Below are 14,567 nucleotides of genomic sequence, written 5' to 3' on the forward strand. Positions count from 1 at the left end.
TATTCACCTGTGTGATCGCCAAGACCAAGATATAGGATATTTTTAAGACTCTGGAAGGCCCTTCATGCTCAGTGTTCACAAGGGACACCACCTCTTTTAGAATGGAGTTTCTCAGAAAGCACATGTTACTCCCATGGCTAGTAAATTTCTGACAACAGCTAATTTAAAATATTCCTCTAAATGAAGTAAAAGTAACTTCCTAAGAATAGAGCATGCCAAATCCTATCATTAGAAAAATTACAACTTTTAATAGTATTAATATAATGCCTACAGCATCTCATGAGTCCTGCAGTGCCCCTGTTGGTAAGATGGGTGCTAGGCAGCTAAGACAGTGGCGTCTTCACTCTAGACCCTCTGAGGACAGGACAGTAAATGACTTGCTCATTGTCCAAAGCTGATAGGAAAAAAAACAGGCTTGAAACTCAGTCCAACATCATATTGACACCTCCTGTTCTGTACTATTGTTAAATTACTCAGTAATCAATTGGAGAAATTTAAAAATCCAGTCTTCTGAATGCTGTTCCTATTGTTGTTACAGATCAAATGAATCAGGGTCTGTTGTCAATAAGTATTTTTAATCACCTTCAGTGCCCAGAGTGCTGTGTTAATAGGTCGTGATAGAGCAATGAGCAAAACGGACACCAGCATGCAGTCTCAGCATCATCTCAAATCTCATTCTGAGGCCAAGTGCAGTGACTTGAGTAGATTATGCATTGAAAGAAGGGTCCACATCCCCCTCCATGGTCATCATTGGTTTATATAACCCAGAGTGCACAAACTTGTCAGAGGCATGGTGCCCTCCTAGGGGAGGAGGAGGCTGCACATTTTTGTATAGCTTTCCTTGACTGTCAGGGAGCCTAAAGAGAGGGCATCACTGACTCATCCCTGACTCAGATCAGGGAAGTTCAAGTCTTGCTTTTATACTCAGGCTCACAATACCATCCAGGCTTTATGATGTGAATGTTCCACACTGGGCTCTGCAGCTCCTCAAACCAAACATAACAAGACCACATCTTCATCTATAGAAAGAAAGCAAAATCAATTCTCAGACATCCATATGTAATATCCACACCACTCTTACAGCAGAAAGTGAAAAAGAACTAAAGAGACTCTTGATGAAAGTGAAAGAGGAGAGTGGGGAAAAAAAAAAACTGGCTTAAAACTCTACCTTTAAAAAACTAAGATCATGGCATTCGGTCCCATCACTTCATGGCAAATAGATGGGGAAACAATGGAAACAGTGAGAGATTTTATTTTCTTGGGCTCCAGATTCACTGCAGATGGTGACTGCAGCCAGGCAATTAAAAGACACTGGTTCCTTGGGAGAAAAGCTATGACAAACCTAGCACAGCATATTAAAAAGTAGAGACATTACTTTGCCAACAAAGGTCCATATAGTCAAAGCTATGGTTTTTCCATAGTCATGTACAGATATGAGAGTTGGACCATAAAGAAGTCTGAGTGCCAAAGAATTGATGTTTTTGAATTGTGGTGCTGGAGAAGAATCTTGAGAGTCCCGTGGACTGCAAGGAGATCAAACCAGTCAGTCCTAAAGGAAATAAATCCTGAATGTTCACTGGAAGGACTGATGCTGAAGCTGAAGTTCCAATACTTTGGCCACTTGATGTGAAGGACTGACTCATTGGAAAAGACCCTGATGTTGGGAAAGATTGAAGGCAGGAGGAGAAGGGGACAACAGAGGACCAGATGGTTGGATGGCATCACCGACTCAATGGACATGAGTTTGAGCAAGCTCTTGGAGATGGTGAAGGACAGGAAAGCCTGGCATGCTTCAGTCCATGGGGTTGCAAAGAATTGGGCACAACTGAGTGACTGGACAACAACAACAACCACTTGGAGAGATCTAATATCTTAACTAGATTTTGAATACATTGGTATTATGCTACTGTGTTATTATCAGTATAATATAATCAGGCATTGCACTATATTTTTCCATTCTAGGTAATTCTATATTCTGAAGGATTTGAATCGAGTAAGATATTAGCAAGAAAAATGACCCAGATGTATAAACTTTGCAGTGAACAGCTCTCTCAGCAGGATCACTATGACTTTGGCATGAGAGCTGTAAAGTCTGTACTGGTCATGGCTGGGTAAGAAACCAAAGTGGGCAAGAGTTGAGTTCCAAACTGTGTCATGCATTACTCATACATTTCATGAGTAATTCACAGGTGGCTCTTAAAGCAACATGTTGTTGTTGTTCAGTGGCTAAGTCATGTTCAACTCTTTGCGACCCCATGGACTGCAGCACACCAGTCTTCCCAGTCCTCCACTATGTCCTGGAGTTTGCTCAAGTTCGTGTCCATTGAGTTGGTGATTCTATCTAACCATATCATCCTCTGTCGTCCTCTTCTTTTGCCTTCAGTCTTTCCCAGCAACATGATTAATAAATGTTAACTGCCACTGTTGTCATCATTCTTACCTTGACACCCCCCCTGCCACAGTGAAAGAGGGCATTTCTCTTCATCCCACAACAGTTCTTCCCTGTGAGAACCAACATAGCTGCCATTAAGCTTTGGCTAGCTTTTTTTTTTCACCTGAATGCATCCAATATAATGGGTTTCAGCATATTAAAGGCTTAACCACCATGAGCCAGGATGTGAAAGTGAAAGTGAAGGTCACTCAGTCATGTCCAACGCTTTGTGACTCCATGGACAGTAGTCTACCAGGCTTCTCTGATGTATTCAGAGAGCTATCAATTCAGGTTGGATAAAGTCTGGATTGATAGGAGGTCCTTGAGAAAATGTCCTTATCATTTTCCTCAATGCAAAGCAGCCTGTGCCTGACTTGTCCATGTGCTGTTTTGGAGATGGATGCTGGGCATGCCAGGAAAATTGTCCCATCCTTCCAGTAGGAACTGGCAGTGGGGTGCCCTCCACAGCTTTCTGCAAGCAGAATCCCTAGCCCAGAGATTTAGAAAATCATGTTCAACATTATGTACTTGCAACGTCATCTGAATTATTCCTTTAAATTTAGGTCTTTAAAAAGAGAGAACCCAGACCTCAGTGAAGATGTGGTGTTGATAAGAGCCTTGCGGGACTCTAACTTGCCAAAATTCCTAACAGATGATGCTATTCTATTCAGGTAAATGTCTAGGTGTTACAGAGAAAACGTAACTACTGTGTAAAGGTGAAGGATAGTTTATCTTCAAACATGTCAGTCTCTAGCACGGTATTATCTTTTCTAGAGATACTTTTTGCAATTTTCAAAATGCTAGTTTCAAATAAAGATACTAAAGTTTTAGCATCAATCCAATCATTTATTTTTTCAACATATTGACCACCAAACTGCATGCTATGTAAATTAGCATTTGGTTATAAATTCCTGACCTAAGAGAAGTTCCACACTCAAAAGTAGTAGATTGGGGTCTCAACACAAATGTGATTGCTTTTATCTATTTCTATTTCTAGCTTCATTACTGAGTTTTATGTTTATTCAAGTCATATATGTATGTGGTTTTAAAAATGAAATGCTGTTTTAAGTTACTCTCAGGGAAAACAACAGTTTCCTGCCCTTTACCAACTCCCACCTCCTAAAGACAATAACTTTTTAATTCATCTATTCATCCCTTCATTTTCCTATTGCTATCCATATCTTTTGGTACCATATTTGTGTCATTTCATGACTTTTCAGTTTTAGATGTTATTAAGTTACTAACAGAGAGATGAAGATATGGACACACTTCTCTCCTCACCAACCTATCCTCTGTGGGTAGTCATGTGACATTATAACCGGAGCTAAATATACAGGATTTCCATAATTTATTTCAGAGATATAAATATTACCCAAAGCTGAGCCATCTTTCCCTTGTTATTAAAGTACCTTGCTTCTTATTTTTCCTGTATTTATTATTTATCTTAATTTTTGTTTTTTATTCCTTCACCAACTTTTCTGTACCTCTATCACTAATTCATTTCAAAATTCTGCCAGAGTATAAATCTCCTAAAAATAAAGACGACCTTCAGTCATACACATCTGTCATCCTGGGATGTGTATTTATGACCTTACTGGGGATCCTCTTTGCCTTGTCCACCATCAGATCCCCTGATTGCCAGAATATGTGTCTTTGCACTTTTGGCAGAACACAATGATGAAAATTCCTATATATTAATGATTGCACACTTATGATATTGCTATAAGTGAGATTCTAGGAAGTGCATTCCTGAGATCATGGGGTATGGACATTTTAAATTTAGATAGATCCTATCAGTACGTCCTCCAAAGGCATTTTACATTTATAGATACAGATTTATGAAAATATGCATTTCTTTTATATGTTTTAGAGAGAGATACCAAAATAGTAGCCTATTTTATATACATTATTTTCTTAGTACCACTGAGCATCATTTTGTCTGTTCATCAGTCATTTATATTTATTATTCTTAGAACATTATTCTATTGTACTCTTTTACTTAGCAATTTGTGAGAAATCACGAACTTTATCTGGTAAAACATTGGAAATATTTCTCTAAGTATATAATTCACTCTAAGTTATGTTTAAAGCCTCTTACCTCACAGAAGTTTGATTTTTCCTTGTGTGTTTTTATTTTTTCACTTTATCAACTGTTCTAAAGTTATAGAATTTTTATCTTTTTGAGATAGACTTTCTTAACACAGTACTATAAATTCATTTCTTATATTTTCTTCTTGTATTTTTCCCTTGCTCTTTTTTATTGAAGTATAACTGATTTACAATATTGTATTAATTTCAGGTATATAGCATAGTGATTGAATATTTTATAGATTACACTTCATTTGAAGTTATTATAAAATGTTGGCTATACTCTGTGTGCTGAAAAATATATTCTTTAGCTTCTTTATTTTATACATAGTAGTTTATACTTCTTCATCCACTACCCCTATCTTGCCCCTCCCACTTCCTTCTCACCACTGGTAACCACTAGTTTGTTCTCTATATCTGTGAGTTTATTTCTTTTGTTATATTCACTAGTTTGTTTTATTTTTTAGAGTCCACATATAAGTAATAACAGATTATTTGTCTTTCTCTGTCTAACTTATTTCACTAAGCATAATACCCTCCAGGTTCACCCATATTTTTTCAAATGGCAAAATTTTCATTTTTTATGGCTGAATAATATTCCAACATATGTACCATACATACATTCTTTATCCGTCTGTTGGTCGACTCTTTGGTTGCTTCCATACCTTGGTTATGTAATAATTCTTGATAATGCTGCTGTAAATATTAGGCATCATATGTCTTTTCAAATTAGTGTTTTCATTTTCTTCAAATATATATCCAAGAGTGGAATTACTGGATAATATGGTAGTTATATTTTTAGTTTTTTAAGGACCCTCCATACTATTTTCCATAGTGGCTGCACCAATTTACATTCCCACCAAAAGTTTACAGGGTTCCCTTTCCTCCATATCCTCACCAACATTTGTTATTTGTGGTCTTTTCATTGATAGCCATTCTGACAGGTGTGAGGTGATATCTCACTGTGGCTTAGATTTTCATTCTCTGATAATTAATGATATTGAGCATCTTTTCATGAGGCTGTTGGTCATCTGTATGTCTTTTTTGGAAAAATGTCTCTTCAGTCTAATGCCCATTTTTGAATTGGGTTTGTTTGTTTTTGATATTGAGTTGTATGAGCCATTTATATATTTTGAATATTAACCCCTCATTATTTGCAAATATTCTCTCATTCAGTAGGTTGTCCTTTCATTTTGTCAGTGGTTTCCTTTGCTGTGAAAAACTTTTAAATTTAAGTAGGTCCCATTTGTTTAATTTTGCTTTTGTTTCCTTTGCACTGGGAGACCAATTCCAAAAAAATGTTGCTATAATTTGTGTCAAAGAGTATTCTGCCTATGTTTTCTTCTCAGAGTTTAATGGTTTCTAGTCTTACATTTATGTCTTTAATCTGTTTTTAGTTCATTTTTATATAGTGTGAGAAAATGTTCTAATTTTATTGTTTTACATGCAACTGCCCAGTTTTCCCTGCACCACTTATTGAAGAGACTATCTTTTCTCCCTTATATATTCTTGCCTCCTTTGTCATAGATTAACTGACCATAAGTGCCTGTGTTTATTTTTGAGCTCTCTATTCTGTTTCACTGATCTATGAGTTTGTTTTGGGGCCAGTACCATACTGTTTTGATAACTGTCATTTTTTAGCATAGTTGGAAGTCAAGGACTGTGATAACTCCAGTTTTTTTCTTCTTTATCAAGATTGTTGTTGGCTATTTGGAGTCTTTTATATTTCCATACAAATTTTAAAACTACTTGTTCTATTTCTGTGAAAAATTGCCATTGGTATTCTGAGAGAGATTGCACTGAATCCATAGGGTAGATGATCATTTTGACAATATTGATTCTTCCAATTCATGAACATGGTGTATCTTTCCATCTGTTTGTGTCTTCTTCAGTTTCTTTCCTCTGTTTCTTATAGTTTTCTGAGTATAGGTCTTTTACCTTTGTAGGCAAGTTTATCCCTAGATATTTTATGCTTTTTCATGTAAATGTAAATGAGACTGTTTTCATAATTCTATTTCTGATAGGTTGTTGTTAGTGTATAGAAATGCAACATGTTTCTGTATGTTAATTTTGTATCCTGCAACCTTACCAAATTCGTTGATGAGTTCTAGTAGATTTTTTGTGACATCTTTAGGATTTTCTATATATAATATGATGTCATCTGCAAAAAGTGGCAGTTTTACTTCTTCCTTTCTAATCTGGGTTCCTTTTATTTCTTTTTCATATCTGATTGCTGTGACAAGGATGTCCAATACTATGTAGAATAAAAGTGACAGGAGTGGGCATACTTATCTTGGTTTGATTTTAAAGGAAAAGTTTTCAGTTTTTTGTCACTTTGGGTTTGTCATAAGTGGCATTCATTATGCTGAATTATGTTCCTTCTATATGAAGTTTCTTCATATATAAAGTTTTTATCATGAATGGATTTTGTATTTTGTTAATTGCTTTTTCTGTGACTGCTGAGATGATCATGTGATTTTTATTTTTCCTTTTGTTAGTGTGGTGTATCACGTTGATTGAATTGCAAATATTGAACCATTCATGCACCCCTGAAATAAATTCAACTTGATCTTTGCTGTATCATTGTTGAGAATTTTTGCATGTATAGTATCAGAGACATTGACCTATAATTTTCTCTCTGGCTAGAGCTGGAGCCAGATGTGAGCCATGGCTTGTCCTGTTCTCAGTGGTCAGCACTGCCCTATTGGAGCAGGGGCAGGTCCCAAGATGCTGGAGCAGAAGCCCTGAGGGTTGGGTCTGAGCTGGTTCTCTTCCAAGTGTGTGATCTACCTCTCCCAGCATCAGTACCTATACTCTAGAGGAGGAGTGATGTAGTAAGAGGGGCCAGATTGGGTGTCAAGTGCAGGCTGAGGCAAGCACTGGGGTAGTCCCAGCACATCAGAGCTCTAGAACACTCCCGAACCACTGCCTCCGAGAGCTCCAGTAATAGCCATCCTCGCCCACTCAGATTCAGTGCTGGATCCAAGCCTGTCCTTCCCTCTTACTGTGCACTCTCCTTAGACGTAGCACCCTTCACCCTAGTGGGGAGCTGTGCTAGAGCAGGCAGTTCTGTGGCAGGTGCTCATTGTGAGCTGGGGCACAAAGTCGAGGGTGAGGATTGTGGGAAACAGCCTAGAGCCCTAGGCAGTTTCATTCTGTTTCCTCTCTTGTTCTTGGAATAAACAACTGCTCTTCACAAGTGGGATATAGGTTTCTTACAGCTCTGCTGTTAGTTTCACTGGCTTTCAAATCAGCTGAGAGGCTTGTCTTCCCAGTATCAGCTCCTAGGACAGCAGTGCCCAATGTGGTTCAAACCCCTCACTCTTCAGGGAGGATCTCCAAGCCCATGTAAGCCCCCTCCTCTTGTATGTCCCCTCCAACAGGCACAGATACCAACCTGATTGCTTCTCTCTCTTCCCTTCCTACCCAACTCTTTGTGAATCTTTCTTTATAATCTTGGTTGTAGAAGAGTCTTTCTGCAAGTCTCCAGTTTGTTTTTGTGAGAGTTGCTTCACATGTAGATGTATTTTTGATGTGTTTGTGGAAGGAAGTGAGCTCAACATCCTCCTACACCATCATCTTGATCTCCCCCATCTTGTACTTTTCTTGTCATTTTATGTTAAATTCTTTACTGCTTCTCAAACGTTTTTTGTGTATGTAAGAGTTTCACTTCTTTTTTACCCGTACAGCCATTTGGTTTCCCATTGAAATAGCCCATTTTTTCCTTTACTCCCGTTTTTACATAGTACTGGCTTTCTATTTCCATTTCCATCTCTTTTTTCTAAATATTTATATACCATTATAAATATGGACAGGGAGGCCTGGCGTGCTGTGATTCATGGGGTTGCAAAGAGTTGGACACAACTGAGTGACTGAACTGAACTGAACTGATAAGCACATGTAAGTGCTTTTTGGGATAAGTTGAGATATAAATATAATTTTTAAAATAAACTGACAAAATCATTGCCTGTATGTTTGGTACTATGCCATGTATTGTGTATAATACAAAAGTGTAAGAAATATTCTCTATCTCAAAAAGCTCCCAATATACTTAAGAACATTGGTCCACTGTACAAGGAACAAGCAAAATCATACAAAAATCAGGGAAATGATAGATTCTGGTATAACACATAAGACAATGTAGCATTGTGTGTTTAGAAGAAAAGATAATGAGAAAAATAAGACCCTTGGTAATGTTTAAAAAATTATTTGTAACATGGGTGGATATCAATGGCCAGTGGTTCCTAATTGATTTTATTTTGTTTTTCCAGTGGAATCATATCTGACCTTTTTCCTGGAGTCCAAATTCCAGAACATGATTATGGTATATTGCAGTCAACAATTATAGATGTCATGAAGAAAAAGAATCTTCAGCCTGAAGCGTGTATGGTTAAAAAAGTGATACAGTTCTATGAAACAATGCTAGTAAGACATGGGGTAATGTTAGTTGGGCCAACAGGAGGTGGCAAGACCACAGTTTACCAAGTACTAGCAGAAACTTTAGGGAATTTGCAAAAACTTGGTGTAGAGAATCCCTTTTACCAACCAGTTAAAACATATGTTCTTAATCCTAAATCAATTACAATGGGTGAATTGTATGGTGAAGTTAATAACATAACCTTGGAATGGAAAGATGGTTTAATGGCACTAAGTGTCCGAGCAGCTGTGAATGATACTTCAGAAGACCATAAATGGATCGTCAGTGATGGGCCAGTAGATGCTCTTTGGATTGAAAATATGAATACGGTGCTGGATGATAACAAGATGCTTTGCTTGGCTAACAGTGAAAGGATTAAACTCACACCTCAAATCCACATGCTTTTTGAGGTAAATATATATTCCTTACTGTGGAGTGAAATCATTTGTTAGATTGGCATAATATCATTAATTTTTTTTCTCTTACTGATTTATCTTTGATTATCTGTAAGGCCTACCATGGTGTTTCATTTATACACTAAATATTTATCAAATTTTCCTTTTATAATAGATTTTCCTTTCTGACAACCAGAGTCTCTCACATGTTCCTATCTCTCTATAAATGGGAAATAAAATAAATTCTGTCCTCACCAGTACTTGTTTCTTTCCCTTTGGAGGTAGTTATATATATTAGTGTCTTTACATGATTTGAAATGCTTTCCAAGTTAAAAATAATTGTTCCATTTAAGAAGAATAAGTCATCGCTCTGTGGTATGACTATTTGGTAATGGGATTAGAAAAGGAATGCGGGTCAAATACACTTTACAAAATATTACAGAAGACACCACCCCTGCTGTGTTCATTCATCCAACATTAATTGAATACCTACTGTGTCCTAGGTATTAGGCTATGCATTGGATATAAGAATAAAAAGGTAAGAAGGAAAAAGAAGGGAATAACTATGTATACCTTCCCATAAGAATTTGACAGCATCCATCTGTGCTGCTGCTAAGTCACCTTAGTTGTTTTCCAACTCTGTGCCACCTCATGGACTGTAGCCTGTCAGGCTCCTCTGTCCATGGGATTCTCCAGGCAAGAATACTGATACTGGAGTGGGTTGCCATCTCCTTCTCCAGTATCCTTCTATACTCACATATATATGTATGTATATTTCTCCTCATGCCTCATTTAACTTTCTTTCTCCATTTTAAATCACTTATAACTCTCTCACTCTCTTGCATGCAAAACCTAACAGTATGTTACCTTAAACTTTCAATGCGTGATTTATTAGCATTGAACTGGGAGGGACGAGGAAGTATCATGTTAGCCATTTCTTGTTCAACTTTTTCAAATTTTAGGTGCAAGATCTAAAGGTTGCCTCTCCTGCAACAGTCAGTAGATGTGGAATGGTGTTTGTGGATCCTGAAGAACTGAAGTGGATGCCTTATGTTAAAACCTGGATGCAGAGTGTTTCTAAAAAAGTAAGTGCAACTGGACACTCCCCACCCTTTCCATCTGTCAGGGCTTACCCTTCTCTTGGGAGCCCAGATAGCAACTGGTTAAGCCCTCTCCCTTGAATTCTTGGGATCCTCCAAGGAGGTTGTATACTCCCCATAGCTGTCTTCATTATTTGTGACCTCAGCGCACCAGCCCGCCTCGTCACTCTGGTTTCTGCCTACCCTGCCTTGCTCCTCCCCTACCCCCAACTGGGTTCTCTCACATACCATCAGAAACACTTCATTTAGTTTCCCCAAATACAGGTAGAACAAGGAAAGGCATTAAAAAAAAAAAAAAAAAGACTCTGCAGAAGGCTTGAGTTAATGAGGGGGAAGCACAACAAAGGAAAAGAACACTTAAATCCAGACCAGGTCATTGTTTTTAGATTTTAGAGGCCCCCGCTGGCCACCTCATGCGAAGAGTTGACTCATTGGAAAAGACCCTGATGCTGGGAGGGATTGGGGGCAGGAGGAGAAGGGGACAACAGAAGATGAGATGGCTGGATGGCATCACCAACTCGATGGACATGAGTTTGAGTAAACTCCGGGAGTTGGTGATGGACAGGGAGGCCTGGCGTGCTGCAGTTCATAGGGTTGCAAAGAGTCGGACACGACTGAGCGACTGAACTGAACTGAACTGAATGCCACTGAGGGGCTTCCCTGGTGGCTCAGTGGTAAAGAATCTGCCTACCAATGCAGGATACACAAGAGACTCTGGTTTGATCCCTGAGTCAAGAAGATTCCATCTAGAAGGAAATGACAACCCCCTCCAGTATTTTTGCCTGGGAAATCCCATGGATAGAGAAGCCTGGCAGGCTACAGTCCATGGGGGCACAAAAGAGTCGGAGAGGACTTAGCAACTGCACAACAACAATGCCTCTGAGAGCCAGAAGGAAGAAAAAGCCAGTTTAGCTTCCCACTCAGCCTTGTTGTTGCTGTTGTTCAGTCGTTCAGTCATGTCCGACTCTTTGCGACCCCATGAACTGCAGCACGCCAGCCTTCCCTGTCCTTCATTATCTCCCAGAGTTTGCTCAAAGTCATGTCCATTGAGTCAGTGATGCCATCCAACCATCTCATCTTCTGTCACCCTCTTCTCCTCTTGCCCTCAATCTTTCTCAGCATCATTTCAAATGAGTCAGCTCTTCACATCAGGTGGCCAAAGTATTGGAGCTTCAGCTTCAGCACCAGTCCTTCCAGTGAATATTCAGGGTTGATTTCCTTTAGGATTCACTGGTTTAATCTCACTATCCAAGAGATGCTTAAGAGTCTTCGAGCACCACTGTTTGAAAGCATCAATTCTTCAGCACTCAGTTCTCTTTATGGCCCAATCTCACATTTGTACATGACTACTGGAAAAACCATAGCTTTGATTCAATCTTAGGCCCCTTATCTAAGACGCATTCTAACCTTACAGGTAAGATTCCATCCAAAGTGAAGAAAAACTTTTATATTATTATTCAGAACAATGCAGTTCCATATTATCTTCTGTATCCTCTCCATTCTAAAATGGGATTTCTCTTTACCTTAATAAGGGCTTCCCAGGTGGCTCAGTGTAAAGAATCTGCCTGCCAGTGCAAGAGATGCAAGAGACTCCAGTTTGATCTCTGGGTTGGGAAGATCCCCTGGAGAAGGAAATGACAGCCCACTCCACTTAACTTAATAAGCAATCTTTTTAAATGTTTTTCCCCATCTCATCTCAATCGCCATTCTGAGAAAGCCATCTTCCTGCCTGTCCCCCTCCAAAGATGAGTCAGAGAACTATTGTTTTCCTCCCTCTTAGGCATCAACATTTTAAGAATATTGTAACCTACTCTCAGGGCACCTTACTTTTTTCCCCATAATCAGCTTCTTTAAAAATACCTTTACTGAGGTATAATTGACATTTTTTGTTGGAGTATAGTTGCTTTACAATGTTTTGTTAGTTTCTGCTATACAGCAAAGTGAATTAGCCACTCATATACGTATATCCCCTCTTACTTGAATTTCCTGTCCTTTTAGCTCACTATAGAGCATTGAGTAGAGTCCCATGTGCTATACAGTCTATTCTCATGAGTTATCTATTTTATACATACTAGTGTATACATGTCAATCCCAATCTCCCAATCCATCTGGTACCTGCTCCCCACCTTGGTAACCATATGTTTGTTCTCTATGTTCATGTCTCTATTTCTGCTTTTCAAATAAGTTTGTCTATACCATTTTAGAGTACCTTATTTTTTTGAAATTTCTACTGGAGTATAGTTGATTCAGATATTGTGATTTACAATATTTGTTTCAGGTGTACAGCAAATGAACAGAAAACCCTGTTAAAGAAAGTAATTCTCAGAATTGAGACTATCATGGGCTGCCATAAGATGTTAAACCTTTCTGAATTTACTTTTTAAATAGACTTTATTATTCAGAACAATTTTAGGTTTATAGAAAAATTTAACAGAAAGTACAGAGGATTAGCATATGCTTTCTCTCCTCCAAACATAGTCCCCACTTTTATTAGCATTTTTCTTTGGTGTGGGTGGGCTTCCCTGGTGGCTCAGATGAAAAAGAACCTGCCAGCAGACACCAGTTTGATCCCTGAGTCAGGAAGAAGCCCTGGAGAAGGGAATGGCTACCTACTCCAGTATTTTTGCCGGGAGGATTCCATGGACAGAGGAGCCTGGCGGACTATAGTCCATAGGGTTGCAAAGAGTCCGACAAGACTGAGTGACTAAGCACGTTTATGTGGGTACATTTGTTAAAATTGATGAACCAATATGGGTACATGCTTATGAACTAAAGTCCATGGTTTACATTATGGTTCACTCTTTGTGTTGTGCAGTTTTATGAATTTTGATAAATGAATATATCATGTATCATGTGAATAGTTTCGCTGCCAAGAAATCTGTGATCCACCTGTTTGTCCATCCACACCCTCTCCCAACCCCTGACATTACTAATTTCCCTGTCTCCATAGTTTAGCCTTTTCCAGAACATCATATAGTTGGAATTATATGGTCTGTAGCTTTCCCAGATTGACTTCTTTCACTTAGTAATATGCATTTGCAGTTCCTCCATGTCCTTCTGTGGCTTGATAGCTCATTTTTTGGTACTGAATAATACTCAGTGTTATTATATGCATTTACCAAGTTTATTCACTCACCTACTGAAAGACATCTCAATGTTTACAAGTTCTGGCAATTACTAATAAAGCTCACATAAACATTCATATACAGGTTTTTGTGTAGACATAAGATTTCAGCTCGTATGGATAAATACCTAGGACTGTGATTTCTCAATCATATGGTGAAACTGTGAAGAAACTGCCAATCTGTCTTCCAAAGTGGCTGCACCATTATGCATTCCCACCAGCAATAAACAGAAGTTTTTTGTTACTCCACATCCTCACGAGCATGTAGTGGTGTAGTGTCTTAGATTTTAGCCATTCTAATATGAAGGTAATGGCAATCCAGTCCAGTATTCTTGCCTGGACAATCCCATGGACAGAGGAGCCTGGTGGGGTACAGTCCTTGGGGTCACAAAGAGTCAGACACAACTGAGCAACTAACACAACTCATATGTATTTGTAGCTCATTTTGCTTTCAGTGAGTAGTTTTCTTATATAAGATGTTGAGTGTCTTTTCATATGTTTATTTGCCATCTATATATCTTCTTTGATGAGGTGTCCACATCTTTTGCCCACTTATTATTGGGTTGTATGTTTCCTTGTTACTGAGTTTTGGGAGTTCTTTATATATTTTGGATACAGGTTCTTTATATGTATTTTGCAAGTATTTTCTCCAAGTCTGCCTTTCTTTTCATTTTTTTCAAACAATATCTTTCACAGCACACACATTTTTAATTTCAATGGTCTAACTTTTCTTGCATGGTTTGTGCTTTCGGTGTTATATCTTAAAACTTATTTCCAAATCGAAAGTCACCTAAATAAATATTTTCCTCTGTTACCTTCTATGAGTTGATGTTTATGCATTTTACATTTAAGTTTATGATCCGTTTTGAGTTACTTTTTCTGAAAGCCATAGTATCAATGTCTGGATTCTCTCTTTCTGTATCTCTTTGGCATGCAGATGCCCAATTCCAGCACCATTGTTGAAAACACCATCCCTTCTCCACTGGATTGCTTTTGTTCCTTTGTGAAAAAT

The 14,567-nt window shown here is 38.3% G+C and overlaps 1 protein-coding gene across 1 annotated transcript in view; it reads left to right on the forward strand.

Annotated features, from left to right (window-relative positions):
* The window catches only part of DNAH6 (dynein axonemal heavy chain 6), a 275,358-nt gene that overhangs the window by 109,062 nt on the left and 151,729 nt on the right, over window positions 1-14,567 (forward strand). The window contains exons 33-36 of the mRNA XM_043917761.1: window positions 1,963-2,111; window positions 2,995-3,102; window positions 8,791-9,346; window positions 10,294-10,416. Of these exons, the coding sequence (XP_043773696.1) occupies window positions 1,963-2,111; window positions 2,995-3,102; window positions 8,791-9,346; window positions 10,294-10,416 (936 nt within the window). The remainder of the gene's footprint in view (window positions 1-1,962; window positions 2,112-2,994; window positions 3,103-8,790; window positions 9,347-10,293; window positions 10,417-14,567) is intronic.

This window comes from Cervus elaphus, chromosome 11, assembly GCF_910594005.1.
Source record: "Cervus elaphus chromosome 11, mCerEla1.1, whole genome shotgun sequence".
Classification (NCBI taxonomy): Eukaryota; Metazoa; Chordata; class Mammalia; order Artiodactyla; family Cervidae; genus Cervus; species Cervus elaphus.